The sequence below is a fragment of the Anopheles coustani genome, chromosome 3 (genome assembly GCF_943734705.1).
Source record: "Anopheles coustani chromosome 3, idAnoCousDA_361_x.2, whole genome shotgun sequence".
Classification (NCBI taxonomy): domain Eukaryota; kingdom Metazoa; phylum Arthropoda; class Insecta; order Diptera; family Culicidae; genus Anopheles; species Anopheles coustani.
Genome location: NC_071288.1, coordinates 58,218,193 through 58,235,062, shown reverse-complemented (window position 1 = coordinate 58,235,062; position 16,870 = coordinate 58,218,193). Strand labels below are relative to the sequence as shown.

General features: G+C 40.6%; 1 protein-coding gene across 1 annotated transcript; it reads left to right on the top strand.

Annotated features, from left to right (window-relative positions):
* Positions 1–6,602: 6,602 nt before the first annotated feature.
* On the top strand, positions 6,603–10,271 carry LOC131272117 (zinc finger protein 236-like). Its single transcript, XM_058273753.1, has 3 exons — positions 6,603–8,342; positions 9,538–9,672; positions 9,762–10,271. Exons 1-3 carry the CDS (start codon positions 6,603–6,605, stop codon positions 10,269–10,271), a joined length of 2,385 nt encoding a protein of 794 aa, XP_058129736.1.
* The last annotated feature ends 6,599 nt before the right edge of the window (positions 10,272–16,870 follow it).

Here is a 16,870-nt window from a genome sequence, read left to right as displayed (position 1 = left end):
CCGATCCGGTGGCTGCCGACGGCCGTTGAGGTGTCCGTGTGGTGGTGCGGTACCGACGGAGAGGCGTTGGTTAATGGTTTTCGATGGGCAAGACCGCAAGACCCCGAGCCTAAACAGCTGATCCAAACACGGTGTACATGGCCGACGGGATACGGCACCGGCAATGGTAGCGTTTCAGGAACGAGATGGCCTGAACGTGTCTTTATGGTCCACAATTTATCAGCCAAGTTGACGAAAGTTTGACAGTTTTACACGCACAAGAGTTAAGCTACAAAGCTCACTTCTTGTACAACCCCCGACCGACTGCTGGAGCTTTGTTTTTGGGGGCGCCGGTGTTGCTCGGCTCTACCGCACCTCAGCAACGGGGCCATCGGCGTACGTCCCAGATTTTCGTTGCGTTCGTACGCGGGACGGGCGTTGCGTAGAAGGTTCAGGCACTCCTATTGGAAGGGATCTGTCTAGTCAGCATACCAGTCCGTAGGAAGCCAATGGCAAGAAGGCAAGAGGAGTGCGCAATGTCGTGTGCTCTCGGTGGCGTAATGCAGCGTTAAGCAAACTCCTTACCAGTTCCATACGCAAGGTAAGTGCAGAATTCGACCACAAAGCGGCACGTGAAGCTGCAGCACAAATCAAACGATATGAGTGGGATGCAAAAAGGTTGATGGATGCGGGACTAGTTAGGACAGCTTAGGAAGGTTACGGCTTCGACGAGCAGAGCGACGAGTATTTTTATCAATATTAATAAACAGTAAAGTTCAATGGTTTAGTTATCACTTATAATGATTTGTTTTTCGAAAGTTGAACAAAATGATGCGACTATTCAGGTATAGAAGAAATTAAAGGGTTATAAACAAGCTCCACAGTTCCTACACCGACAAAAATCTCGCTCTCTTTGAAAACCCATATATGATTTGATGTGCGCTAGGCGGTACGTCACATCACCGCGCAAGAGTATGGACGCACCGCTGAGGGTAGGGCGCAAACTGATCCAAGCAACAGGTTGTTGCACCGAAACAAATTGGGACACCGTCGCGGCAATGCGGTGCAAGCGCAATGCAAGCAGCCAAGTGTTGGTAGTCGCGCTCGCAGCTGAACGCAATCGTAGCTATACGCAAGTGCACGGCTTGCAGGACAACACTTGTACAGCTGCGTAATGCGCCTTTACCCAGCACGACCGAAGTAACCGGGACGGAGGTGCAAACGTACGCAGTCAGCGTCGACATTACAGAATACTGCGATCGGTATCTTCACTCTCTAGCAATATTTTTCTACGAAAATCAGTATTCGGCAAAGTCTGGCCTGTTAGCTAACATTTTTGAAATTAATTTTAAATGTTACTTTCTAAATCACGTAAACCGTCAACTTGATTGGTACAATCTTATTTAGACATGTATAAGCACAATCTGGCCCAACTTTTTTTTTTTAAATCTTTACTTTTTCATGAATAGTTGACATCCTTCACCGTGCTATTCCTTCGAGCTAGTTTGCGCTCATTAGTAAAAAATATATATAGTATAGTAGACTCTCGGGTATCTGCAATTATCCGCTTTTTTGGTTATTCACTCCCCATTCAGCCTTTCCTATTTAATTTTATTATTTGTTGTACCAGGATTATTTCACACAAAAAATGTTCGAACAAATTTACTGGCTATGAGAGTACTTTCCAGAAATCAACAGCCAAAATGTGCCGATTGTTTATATATCTTCTAGCAGACTGTAGTGGTCTCCATACTAAAGGAACTGCGTATGGAACTTTAGTTTCGCATAAAAAATGTTAAGTGATGCTTCTTTGAACTGTACAGTTCAACATTGGTGAATTAAATTGATTTGCCATCAATTGATTTTTACGTTTTTGGGACACTTTTGAACATTCTAGGGACAATCAGTAGTTATCATACTTTGGAAGTCTAGTTTCCTCAAATAAATAGAGTAGCAACATTTGAGTGAACTTTTTATGATCCAGTTTAATTCTAAAACAGCCTACGGTCGGTCATCTTATTGCAAATAATTATTCTTTAGTGTAGTTGTCACAAATTATATTTCTACGTTTTTTCACGACATAATTGATAAGTTTATGCAAACGTTAATTATGATACGGTAACACTCCAGAACGAAAACTTCTCTAACATGCTAAAGCGGACAGCTTTAAAATTAAAATTTTGATCCAATTGCTCGCTTGTTAATATGGCGTGTAAACGTTCAATGACGTATCTTAACTTCATCATATTGTACTATTATTCTGCAGGAAGTAAAGTAAACGTAATGAACCGAAATTGCATAAACTCTTTCTTTAAATACGTGAAGCTCGTTTGGCTTTAGTGTGGGTTTTTGTTTGTTGCTTCAATTTTATAGCGTTTAAGTTTGTATTGCCATTGTACTTTACGTATTTAACAATTTCTATAACTTTACATCTGCGTAATAGTTTTACCAGGCTGACCCTTCTGAATTATAGTAACCAATAGAGGAACAATGATTCATCTCACAAAAGGGTATTGTCGAAAGTCGTCGGGACAAGGAGAAAGCGGAACTATGGCCACGGCATGCAGGTGAACAACTGGTAGCGGTCGTAGTGAAGTTTGGAGTGTTACTCTCACACTTCACCTTGCTCTCAAACCACTTCCGACATCCATCAGCCGTGCGGTGGCTCGTCTCGTCTGCTCTGGTTTTGTTTTTGTTTAATAGTGCCGTGCCAAGCTGATGTTCCACCGCTGTTGAGTGGGTTGCCTCCCGTATTGTTGAATCATATGATTTCTGCTCGGCGTTGACCTAGTCTGGAATAGGTGACCCGTTTATGAGTGTGTTCGATTAGGTTTACAACGAGTACCATCCGTAACGCAAGATGCACGCAGGATTTTCATAAAGTACGGAGAAATGGACCGATTTTTGTTTTAAATCGATTAGTTTGAGCAATATTGTTTTTTTTTTCAATTCATTAATACTAACAAACTGGCTAATTTTCTCATTTGAAGACATGTTATAAATACAAATGCTTTCACGAAATTATAACTATTTATTTAAAATTATTAATGAACAATTGAATTCAACATGAACGATTAAAAATGTTTAATTTTGTGCCTTTTAACCTTTGCTAGTCACTTGTATTTCAATGTAATCAAATTTTTGTTTTGTAAACTCACTGGTTTTTGCACTGAAAATAATTTAATAAAACATCTACCTAATACTGAAAGACTAATTGTTTTCAAGACCTAATAAAACTTTATTTAAGCGCACCAAGACACGCCACTATCAGCTTATCCTGGGTTAACTCGGCTCTATATATGGCTTGATGATCATCCTATAATCTAAATACTAACTTAGTAGACAGATTTTGCGCCATTACACTAATATAAAAATATATGTATTACCACTACTGAAGCAGCATTTGCATTATTCAATTGCAATGGACAGCCACTAGGGAGAGGTCAACTCTTTAGATAGGACTGATTATACACTGATATTGCCTACGAGAGTTTCGCCGGCAGGCAGACACCGTGACAAGTCCAAACCGTGAAACGAGTGCAGTGAACAACATCAAGATGCGCTAATTTAGGCAACGACTCCAAAGTAAACAGTGACCATCCCTCTGAAATAACCCGTACAAATCAGACCGCGTAGCCGGTGTGTCTCCGCAACGCACTTTCGCTTTTCCAGCGAACCGTTTCACGGAATCAACAGTGATCTCTTCACACAATTGTAGTGCGTTTCGTTTAGAGTCCTTGGTTAGCACCGAGGGAATCATATTTACTACTCCCTCGAAACTACTCAATCAGAGCGACATGAGAGGTCATCCTGTCATGTATCTTGGCTCCATGGTTGCTGCAAGAAATCGAGACGTACGATTGCGGCAAACTTTTTCGCCATGCGTTAGATTCAAGTTTCGAAAGACTATCCCGTATTGAAGTTAAATAGGGCACGTCGCACATTCTATTCCGCATTATTTGTGGCATGGTTTTAACATAAAATTCTGGAACGGCATTACATCCCAAGAGGGACTTGGCCCCTCTTTGTATATATAGTTCTCCGATCAGCCGTTTGTAAAACCGGGGAAAGATTTGAATATTAAATCAACTTATATTTTAAAATGCAAGTGTGTAGAAACAGACTTAACTGAATTGAACTAAATTTCTTAAAAAGCTCTAGTTCTGTTTTTGAGCTTCTTCAAACGTACGAGTTGTATAGACAGACGGCACGAACCTTGCCGACCTTTAATGCAGGAAATAACTATTTCACGTGAAATTTAAAAGCAACTCTATATTTGAGCGAAAGTGATCTCAATACACCCAAATCGAAACAGCTAGGTATTGTGGGGATGTTATGCTAAAAACCAGATGTTTTTGTATGTATAATGATATTGTGGGTTAGGCAGGAATAAATGGGAACAAAAGTAATGAGAAATTGGGAACAATGGTTATGAGTGTTTGAGAAATTGATCAAAATGTTACCTAAGACCTAAGATCAAAATGTTGGTTATGTCTTGAGAAAATGAAAACTATTGCAGCTGCTTATCAAGTGTAACGTTTTCTTTCAACTTGTTTTTTTTTAAATTATTTTGAAAGGACCACATTCTGTAGGGGGAGAAAGTGGTAGTAAACATAAAAAATATTATTAACCATATAAGAAAACGAAACATAATGTATGAAAAAAACATAAGGCTTCAGAATAAATCTGACTTTAATCAATTAAACTTCGCGTTTCACTACAATACTGGGTTAAATTGAACTTGGTTTTAATAGTGATTGGTGTTTTAAGGATTTAACCTGCTACGAATTCAACCTAAGAAATTGTAAACGAATATGATAGCCTCACCACAAAAACTCTTTCAACTATTTAACCACAGCTTAAATTACAAAAAATCCAGATACACATTAGACTATGCAAAAACATATTTTTAATTATAGTTCAGTTTTTCATCATGTAGTAAAATGATTAAAACAAATTATAGCTTATGATCCATATTTGATGTTGGTTTCATTTGTATATAAATGATAGAGTGTATTTTTTGTTATTATAAAGTGCTAGAAGAAGATATAACAGTAAAAGTACAATTTTACTAAAAAGTTCTCTATTTATTAGTACTTTTTATAAATAGACAGGCAATCAATGCAGGTATTATAGTATAGCCTTCACTGAACATTGGTTTCATAGTAGAAAAAACTATACCCAGTAACAAATAAGCTTATTTAAACCCAAAAGAAATCACAATCTTTTCGACATATTTTATGTCTTAAATATGGTTTAAATGTTATTATTGAATAAGAGAGTAGGATTGTCTTTTACTAGCTCATGGAAAACAAACAAAGCAAAACTAAAACATCTCTACTGCTTTTCGTTTATTTTCCCGCTCCCTTTAATATTTTTGCTGCTTTTGGTACATTATCGGTTTTTTTATTTCGATTTTTGGGTGCGTTTTGCTCCGGGATACTGTTCGGTTGGATGTTAATTTTGTTTCATCCTCGTTTTCGTTGCGAATGGGTCGGAGAGTGAACAGATTTCTCTGACCCAATTATTATGATGAGCACATGCATACTTACAGCCGCATCGCTTCCTAGCTATGTGTTGGCTGTGCGTATCGCTTTTTTGTATCATCCGAGATCTGTTTGATTGGTTTTCAACCTTGGGTGTTAGGGACGTGGGTACTGCTATTGACCCGAACTTCATATTAGTTTCTATTTATAAAAAGAGCTTTAAGAAAAAGATTTTACATGATCTAAAAACAAAGATTAAAAAGAATGAAATACTAAAATTTAATAATCTGAACGAAATATTATAGATACTTAAAAACCAGTGTATTTATGAGCTCTAATGTACATTTTGTCGTTTAATTTTATGATAAAAACTGTAGGTGAAGTGTTTTCGAGCATTCCACAAACAACTTTGTGTGGGTACTCAGTCTTTCAACATTGAATTGCTGAAACATTGCAATGATCCAACGGGGGTGGTTAAGCATCGAAATTTTGCAATCCGTTAAAATTTTTTAGAACTGTCAAATTTCTTTTTGTTGCATTGAAAGATTACATCCGTCTTCTAGCAGCCTAACATCGACAGTTTAAAACTTGTTGATACATGACGCAGGAAGATGACGAACCCCCAAGAACCCGTGTGATTCCTTCGACATAGATCTTTTTCCACCAACAAAACTCTGGACTCTACTCTGTATAAAAGGAGGAGCACTTAGGTTTAATGTACAGATCTTGAGGATTTGGTTTTGTTGCGTGAAGAAATTTACTGTCTCAAACTTAAACCATCTAGGCGAGTGAAATGTTGAAGAATTTTGGCGATCGATGCATTACATATGGTTTTTAATCTACTCGCAATTGTGTGATCATTGCCGTTAATCTCTAGTAACAATAATTTACTTTGTATGCTCTCTTTCAGAACCGCCGCCTGAGAAGGGGTGCGTAAGCAGCGAACCTAGGACCCCACTTCCAATTCCCTCGTGGAGAGTGGATCCAGTGCGTGCGCGACTGCTACACTAGGTGCGCTTGTCGATGTTCTGGCGCTGGTAGCACGGGAAACGCCACAAAACGAAACGCAGCGCGAGCAAACGGCGTCGGCGTGTCCGTGGACAAACCCGGGCGCCGTGTCCTAACCCAACCGTACCGATGTCTACCGGTGTGCCGGACTCGGCCGGATCCTCCTCCCATGGAATAAGAAGACGCACAGCGCACGGACTAGCGAAACGCTCGGCGGCATCGGCGGCGGCGGCTACAGCGACCTCGGCATCGGCCTCGGAAGCGGAAGCGGCGGTGGCCGCGCTGGCCTCGATGATGGAACCCCCGGCCAGTATCATTATGAAGGCTGCAGCGGCGGCGGCGGCAGCGGCAGCTGCGGCGGCCTCCGGCTCAGCCACTGCCAAGGAAGAGCCCGACTGTGGTGACATGAACGATAGGGTTGCGTCCTCGGTGGACTCCAGCATGGACAGCAGTGCTCTCGCCAGCTGCCTCTCGAGCACGATGTCGTCGCTGCGCAGCGCCACCCACGGTGGCTCCGGAACTGGCGGGGGGCGAGGAAGGGGATCGGCGGCTGGGGGCGGTGGCGAGGGCGGGCCCGACGGAGGCAACATGAGCGGCGGAGACGACAATCTGTCGGACAACTCGGAATCGACAACGGGCGCGACGACGACCAGCTCATCGAGCGTCGCTGCGGCGCAGCTGCTGGAAAACCTCAAACACAACCTCAACCACCACAACCACCACCACCATCACAACAACAACAACAACACCAGTGCAATCAACAACAACAACCCGCTGCACGTAAACAACAACAACAACGGCAACGGCAACGGCAACCGGAAGCTGTTCGAGTGCGACGTTTGCAATATGAAGTTCTCGAACGGGGCGAACATGCGGCGGCACAAGATGCGCCACACGGGCGTGAAGCCGTACGAGTGTCGCGTGTGCCAGAAGCGCTTCTTCCGGAAGGACCACCTGGCCGAGCACTTCACGACGCACACGAAAACGCTACCCTACCACTGCCCGATCTGCAACCGAGGCTTCCAGCGGCAGATCGCGATGCGGGCGCACTTCCAGAACGAGCACGTCGGCCAGCACGATCTCGTGAAGACGTGCCCGCTGTGCAGCTACCGGGCGGGGACGATGAAGTCGCTGCGGGTGCACTTCTTCAACCGGCACGGCATCGACTTGGACAACCCGGGCCCGGGTACGCCGTCGTCGCTGCTGCTCGCCCTGGACCAGCACAACCCGGCGAACCTGCTGCCGGCGGCCCTGGCCGCCATGAACGCCGTCAGCGCGTCCTTCGGCGACGGCAGCTCCGCGACGGGCGTCGACTCGATGCAGCGCTCGATCGACAACGGCACGCCACCGATGCACTTCCTGACGCCGCACGTCGAGATCTCGATGGCCGACAACGCCGAAGACGATGACAACAGTATGCCGTTGAACTGCAGCCGGGACGGGCCGGGTGGAGGTGGTGGTAGCGGGGAGCGCCTTGGGGGACCCCAGGAGATGCAGCAGGGCGGCCGGTCACACAACGGCACGCCGATGATGCTGGCGAACGGTCCGAGCCCCGGCGGCAGTAGCAACGGGAACAACGACCGCAGCACCCCCACCACCTCCTGCTCCTCCGCCACGATCTCGTCCGGGCTGGACATCAAGGCCATCGTGCGGACCTCGAACGGCAGCACGACGCAGGGCGTGGTGGCGTCGTCCGCCTCGCCGGTCGGTTCCCCGCACTCGGCCGACTCCAATGCACCCTCCAGCTCCCACTCTTCGTCGTCGTCGTCCACCAATGCAACGATGCTTCCGACACTAGTACAAAGCTCAAGGCATATTATTTTTGATAACCCTATTACACCATCGATAAGCTTAATACCCATTAAACAGGTAAGTGTTGCTGCAGCGATGTATTAGATCGATCCATACGAAATTATCGTACTTTTAAGACCTTATCTGATCACGGAACGAAAACTTTCCCAATCCGGAATCTAAACAAAACAACAAAAAACAAATGACAAGTAATTTTCTTTTGTACAGTTATGCACAACGTTTGTTATCAAAATAGGTTTTTACTATTTACGTGTTCCCTGTTCTTCTAAATTCATGTACTTTTTTTGACGATTTTTCGACCTGCCATTATTCTAAGGTTGTCTTGCAGTGGTATAGGGACAATAAGATCCATTTTGTACTAAAACCAAATTCCCCAGAGTTTCACCCCATCGAAAAATACTGAGCAATCACACAACTTCGTCTAAGACGAAGCGGTGGAACAGTTAGCGATGTTCTTGGTAAGAAGAAGTGAACGGAGCTTGCGAAACCGGTGTTCCATTCCACTATGGGCGCTAATGCAGGAACCAAAAAAAAACAAAAAACGTGAATTAACTAGTTACTAGTTACTAAAACTACTAAAACATTTAGCTTCCGGCTAGTGCCACTAGAGGCGCCACAGTAGCGCGCTTCCCTTGGCTGAATTTACTTACGGACAGACTGTATTTCGAGAAATATTCTGTTCTAAACTTAAAGTTGTTTCCGTATGTAAACGTGCATTATTTTAAAACAGTTACGAAATTTGATTTACCAATAAAAAAAAAATAAAAATTGAAAAACTGTTTTGTGAGCGCATGAGTGTGTAACCAACGTTATAGGAGAAAGTATAGTGTACGACCAATATTACGCGGAGTACTTCATAATTGCAACTAATATTGTTTTGTCGAAAAGCGTACTTTAGTTCTGTAAAATTTGCATGTTTTTATTTTATTTACAATATTGTAGAGCTGTTTGTAATATTATAGAGGTGTTTGTTGTGTACTCTAGACAAAAATTGAGACTAGTCATTCAAAATGCTGTAAACAGTGTAATAGTGCTTAAATATAGACTAAGCTAGCAGTCCTCACAAATACAGGATACAATTGTACGTTTTTCCAACCATAGTAGGATCACAATAATGCATTATCATAGGCAGATGAAATACGAAACCTAAAAAAATAGATTAATTTAGACCACAACAAAACAAATCATATAGCCTATCATCTTCTTAACTATACCTATCGCTTACTAAATGATCGTTTCGCCTTCGAAACAGGAGCCAATGACAAACGATGAGTACAACGACACCAAACCACGAAGCAACAGTAGCGCGGAGGCAACGACGTCTAACAGCATCAGCAATTCCACTGAGAATGTTACCCCATCGTCCAGTTTGACTTCCTTGATAAAGGTAAAGTTAATCACGGTTCCAATCGCAATTATTTGGAGGCAACTGTTGTTACTGTTGGGGCTACATTGCTTTTATTTGTGACTTTGTAGGTATCACCTCTGAAGTCGTTACTCCGAGAAGATCTAAAACGTCGAATTTCGGCACGTGCTACAACACGTGCGACGCGCAACGGAATGCTAGCAAGCAGTTCGCCGGTTCCAGCCAGCAGTCCGATTCCAAACAGCTCTAATGCGCTTGTAGGAGCAGCTCAGGAAAGCGGCAACGGGTGTAGCAACAGTTCCACTAGTTCGAGCAGCAGCTCGAGCAGTAGCTCCAGCAGCAGCAGCAGCAGTGCAGCCGCCATTGCCGCGGCAACTACCTCAAACGGTACAATAACCTCTACCGGCCAGGAAACGGAGCTGCTGCTCTCGCTCACATCGAAGTCAAAGCGCCACCTACAGTGTCTGTTCTGTGGCATCGAGTTCCCGGATCAGACCCTCTACTTCCTGCACAAAGGATGCCACAGTGAGAGCAATCCGTGGAAATGCAATATCTGCGGCGAGCAGATGAACAACGTGTACGAGTTCAACTCACATCTGCTCAGTAAAAGCCATCAATGATGTTAGGCGAGGGAAAGGGAAACACTTCACTGGTGATGTTTCTCTTTTTCTGATCGCTAAACCCATCATTCACCTACCCAAAACTAAAAATCTGCGTACTGCTGCGTGCTACCTCGTTTAGGAGACCATGATGAAGATGGCCCTACATTTAGCCTGTACCTGGTGTTTTCTGGCATGTTTCGCTGATATTACAATGTATGCAACAAACAGCCTAAACAAGACATACTCTTCAACAGATGGGGAGCTTCCTAGATGGGGATGCCGTTTAGACCCGGTCAGCAACTTCCCACAGCCGGCACAATGGAACATCGTGATTTTCGCGCACTGGTTCACTTTCAGGTTTCAAAGCACTCAAAGCAATAGACAGGTAGACAAGACGAACCAGTGAGGCACACAGGCCTATGTCCCACGGGTGCTTGCTCGGTCGCTGCCGGCGGTGTACTAATCGGTCTTCGCGTCCTTTCTGGCTGCGCTCCGGCAGATTTACAGTCCGTCCAGTAGACTTTAAAACAAACAAAAAACCAAGCAAAATATTATGTACGTTGGAGTGCAAGCCGTAATTCGATGGAGAAAAAAGCGTAGACTAGCGGAGTATTGTTTTGAAACTGAATGTAGACAACATTTAAAAACGGCAGACCAAGTAGGATATATCAAATACCGACACTGTCGAAGCCTCTAATGATTCATAGCTCTTAATCGAAATAGCCGTACACAGGACTTCTTCGCTATGCAAATAGTCTAGAATAAAGCAGAATAAGAGCCAAAGCAAAAAGTTTGTGCAAGTAAAGAACGAGAGTTGATAGTAGTGGAGATGGCCCTGTCGCGACAAAACCATAGCTAGGCGATAGGGCAGAGGAAAGTTGATTTTAATTGTGGTGTGTACAACATTGCAGTTGGTTTTGCAGCTTCCATGCATTCACCATCTTTACCACATCCGAATAGACCGTTACAAGTATACTCGGAGTTGAGGAAGTTTTGCAACACCAGTGAACCAACTGCTATGGTTGGTGGGTCAACGATGCCGATCGTAGAGGGTGAATTAAAAATAAAAAAGTCAATATTCGCTCATTAGCCTCTAGGAAAGCGTGGCAAGAGAATGCTCGACATTGTATTGGTCAATGTGACTCGATACTTTACAGGGACGCACATGAAACAGTCATGAGTTCGAACAATTGAGCGAAAACTCCACCCGATTAGGCTTTGCTGTGCCACCATTCGTGTACCATAACAACCACACATAGATGAACTCATTATGAGCGAACAAAAAATCCTTTAAGTTAGGCTTACAGGAGATTAGATTCGATGTTCATGACCGAGTTTCTTTTGGTTTGTTTCCACCTGGCGCTGGTATACAGATATCAGTATGTATATTTTGTTTAATAGAGTATTTGTTGTTTGATTTTGTTAATTTTGTTTTATAACGCACACCAAACATTACCACCGCAGAGCGAACATCGAGCGCAGAGTCATTAAAACTATCTTCCGCCCTTTGACTCTGACATATTAGATTCTCAGCAATGGTAAAATGGTAGTAAACACGAGTGGTTTCTTGAGCGAAGCGTGTGTTTTGTTGCAAATATATGCAATTCGTATAGGCAAGAGTGTGCATGTGTGCGTGTGTTTGTGTGTGGCTTTGTATTTTACGTTTCACTCAATTAAAAATTTAACTTTCTGTTAGCAAACTCTTTATCCTTTTCCAGTGTTTCCGATTTGGTTTTGATTCTGTTTTGGTTTTTGTTTTGTTTTTGGTAACGAACCCCGGTAATCGTTTGTTTTGTGGTTGCTTTATGGTATGTTTGCAGTAGGAAAAGTAAGTAAGTGAAATAATAAGTGTCCCCTTTTTTGATTGCTCTAGAACCCTCCCATTAGACATAAGCGGCTAGGTTTGCATAAGAATAAGGTGCAGCAGAGTATAGTAATGCTATACACACTTTTACTGTAGGGTAAAAAACTTTATAATGTATTAGAAAAGAAAACCATAATAACACGGCAGCAAGGTTAACGTGGGATGAAAAAACTGATTACTATATTTATATACACTCTTGTTGTTGTTATAAAACATTGGTTTGGTACCGAAGGGATGGCGCAGAACAGAAAACAGTATAAACCAATTAAAAAATACTAACATATAAGAAAAAAATGAAAGCTATGGGCACGATTGAAAATGATGATTCAAAAGGGGTTTCGGTAGGATGTAATAAACATTTCCGGTCTCGCATTAACTAACTAAAATACATATTTACTCGAGCAAATTGAAACACATGTACAAGAAGATATACATTACTGCTTTTCACTTTCTAAATTACTATCGACACACATAACTCGCTATGAAACAAAAGGAAAAAAATAGCCAGCAACAGAAACAACAGGCTGCAATACTAGCAGGGAATTTAAAAAATTGGAAACTGCCGAAGGTACTTAAATGAATAAGAGTATCCATACTTTACACTTACGTGTTTTGTCTCTAAAAGTCGCAAACACTATCTGTATAAAAGCTTAGGAAATCAACTTACGCGTGATTCAGTTTGAATAGAACCAAACCACTCCCAATTATATCAGTACCATCTCCAAAACACCGAATTCGTTTAACAGCTTTTTGAAGGACACCGCTATCGTAAAAGTCGTTGAAAAATGTCAAAGGTATACCATACCTGTTTCAATGTTTCAATACTGAAAACATATAATAATGATTATACACATTTTCTAACCATAGCCGTTGTTCATGTCATTCCTTCAAACAGGGAAAACAATATTTTTTTCAGGACCAACCAAACTCACTACAACATATGATATAACCAGACCAGCTACATTTTTTCACATACTTCCATAGTAAGTGTAACGCTTGCATATTCCAGCCTTACCGATTGGTATGGCTTAGAGAATGAACAGGAATTTTTAAATGAATGGAAGTACAAATTAATCCTCAAGAGCAAATTAATTTCCCTTTTAATGTAGGTGATGAAGTTACAGAAACAAAAGCGAACCCACGGATTAATACTGGGTTTCAAATATGAATGATAAGTTTTCCAATCGGCAAAAGCAGCAATTTAGAATGTAACATTTACATCACATTGAAGGGCAACTTTAGATAGTACAACTGACTCAGAAAAATGAAGAATCTCTTACACTATTCAGGGCACACAAAACGATCCTTTGATGAAAGAAATAAGCAAAATAATCAAACGAGAGTGAATGAAAAAAAATATGTTACCTTTGCTATGCTGTCAGTACCTTAAAAAACATTCAAACGAATTGGAAATGGTTGAAAAATAAATACAACTGATACATTTACAATTTCCACACCATTTTGTAGATGTTTTTAGTGTTGGCAAAAACATTTAAGATACAATATTTGAGTAATGTGTAGAATATTCCTAAATGGAATGTAAAGATTAAGATGATGTACAGGGACAAAATAAAAATGTTACAAACACAACAAGTTCGATCAAATTCAAATCAAATTAAATTTAAATAACACATTAACAGCATTACTGGGAAGAAGATTGACATTGATTGTAAATACCAAAATATAACAATGCCCCCGTTTCAAAATCAGGAAATACAAAATCACGAAAAAACACTGCAAAAATGAGGCAAAGAAAAAATGGGAACCAGCAATTGGGCAATTTTCTTCAATTTTTTTCTTCTTATCGAAATTTTCAACAAGCAACTAGACAAGTAAATTATACCTACTAAAACAATTCAACAATGCACTCCAAGGCACACAACTTACAATGAAGCTTAGCATTATCAAAAAAGATAAGAAACGGAATATTTGTATCGATTGTGAAAGATTAAAATTTAACATAAAATTGCAAATGACAAATGAATGAGCGAAAAAATGCAAAACCAAGTACCATTGAGGAGAGCGAATGATATTCAAATGAAAATACAAACCTAGATAACACTTATTGAATCTAAGTATTCAAAATCTTCTCTTTATAACTTCGTATTTGTGGTAAATACCGTTTCAATTCAAATTCAAAATTTACACTTATTATCTTTCAAAACCAGATTGGATGATACTGCATGATAATTAACAACGTTACAAAATAGAATAATGCAAATGCAGCTTGCAGTATAATTGTCAAAGAAACAAAACGATTCTAGCACACTTTCACTTCAGTATCCGCAATACCTTGGACAGTTGTCGCATGGCATGAAAATGCCTACCTCAATTCATGTGTCACAATACCCATCATTTTGCACGATAAATTATCCATTTTTAAAATTTAACAATATGTATAACACATTAAAATACAACAAACAACTGCTTTTGAATTGTAAATAATGTTTCAAAATCACTAAATAATCTGTGAAAAAAACTAAAGTACGAAAATAGTGCCCCATTGAGCTAACGTTTAGACCAAATTAAACAAAGCCACTCCAGTATCTGATGTGTGTAAAGTCAACCCAATATTTTTGATTTTATTATACAATCAACAGGCGAAAGTTTCCAAACGTTGGGTAAGTGATACGGCAGTGAATGTAAAGATCTTGAACTGTAGCATCTCTCCTTCTCTCATAGCATGCTTGTAAACGTCTACGCAAATTGTTACAACATTATAACAAATGAAGCCAATTCATATAGAGAGCAATTCGTTGTTGGCCCGCTCAAAACGGTACATTTGTACATGAAAAATATGAAACTATACAACTTCGTGAAATAGGTTTTATAAATTCAACCAAACTGAACTTTTCGTAGTCACACCCTTACAATAGTGATAAAATGCATTCTCTATGCACACGTCGCAATAGCCAATACAAATGCATAAAAGGATACCAACGTGCAACCGGTTATTGAACACTATGGAAAAAATCAAGAAAGAACGGTGCCTTTGAACGGAAACAGATAAGAATATTGGGTTCAGTCACACAACTGCTAGGACATTACAATAGCAACTAAAAAAACATACAACAGTGAGAAAATAGCAAAAGGGATTCAACACCTATTCAAAAGCTAATATTTTACAATATACACGACAGTTTGCACCATTATGAAGTTCCCGGTACATGTCAAATATATCTGTTAATTTTAAACAATAAAAGAAAAGAAACACCCAATAATTTAACATACCTGCAAGCAAGATTTCGTTTGGAATACTCAAAAATCGAAGTTTCGTGACTCAAAAAATGAAAAATAGAAAAAACACAACTATCCAATATAGTCAATGAAACAGTAATAGATAGCAGGCATGCATGATAATGCAAAGTAAACTATAACCGTAGGAGACTTAAATATAACAAAACAACCGTAGATAGACAAAGATATATTTTCGAATTGAGAAAACGAAATGAATGCGAATGGTTGGCTGATGTAAAACATGAATAGAATTGCATTAGGCTACTAAAAACAGAGTGAAAAATTATATTGACTGTAGCAGATAGATGGAATTAGATGGTGTCAAAGAGAAAACGAGTTCAGCAGGAAGATATTATAATTATTGTAGCCTAATTTGATAATAGTGCAATGAGTGAAGGAGTGAATGCTTGTGTGATATAAAATATACCAAGAAAAAAGGGTGAAGGACGTTAAGGTTCAAAGAATGTGGCAAATGAAGCACTGGACAGCAAGGAAACAAAGTACATTAAATCTGGCCTTATATATGCGTAAATACAACATTAGTAGACCACACAACATACACAGCAACAGTGAACGAACGAAAACTCAAAGCAACAAATGGCTGTTGTCACAGTGATGAAAAAACCCCAGCATCCGATAGAAAAGGACAACAATTGAAGATAACATTGAACGAAGAATAGATAGCAAAATAGAACTAATGAAACACAAACATAACAACCTTACAACGAATGTTTCGACCCGATCGTTTTCTTCTTCTCTAGCGCAACGACCGTCTTCGGTCATGCCTACCTGGTAAGGATAGTCCACACAATTCCCCTTTAGCGAACATGGATAGTCATGTAGTCGTGCTAGAAGGAATAAAAGGGGACACCACCATTCTCAGGGATTCGAGCTCCGATCCCAGATAAAGATTCCAACAGCATAAATGAGGACAACAAAAGGATGATACATTTGTTGAGTTCAAAACCATCGACAACAGCGGGATTAAGAATATTAAACAATAAACGGGAAAAGTATCCAAACAATGAAACCTTAAAACCAAAAATACCTTTAAAACTCTATTATTGATTCAAACCTCATGTAACATGACTAGTGTTCGATCGATCTCCTTTCGGAAAAACAAAATAAGCACGTGGTATAAAACAAAAGCAGACCAAACACACGCACAGCAATTTATGCTATTAGAAGATCCTTAAAATACGGAAATCAAAACACTGCTTGCAGGCGCCGCGAACGAAATGGTTTTGGGAAATAGAATAAACATTAAAAAAAAAAAAACAATGTAATAACACGATACTCTAAGCCATATACCTAAAGAAGCCCAGATATGAGAGCTACAAACACATAAGAAGATAATCTTCCCTGATTACCAAACTAAACCAAAACAACCTGGCACAAAATGGACGCAACATACATGAACTTGAAAAGCAGTGTTGCTCATCCGAAATACACAGCATCGTATCGGACATCGGCATCGTAATCAAAACATTCCGTCTCAATGTGATTTAAGGGGGGT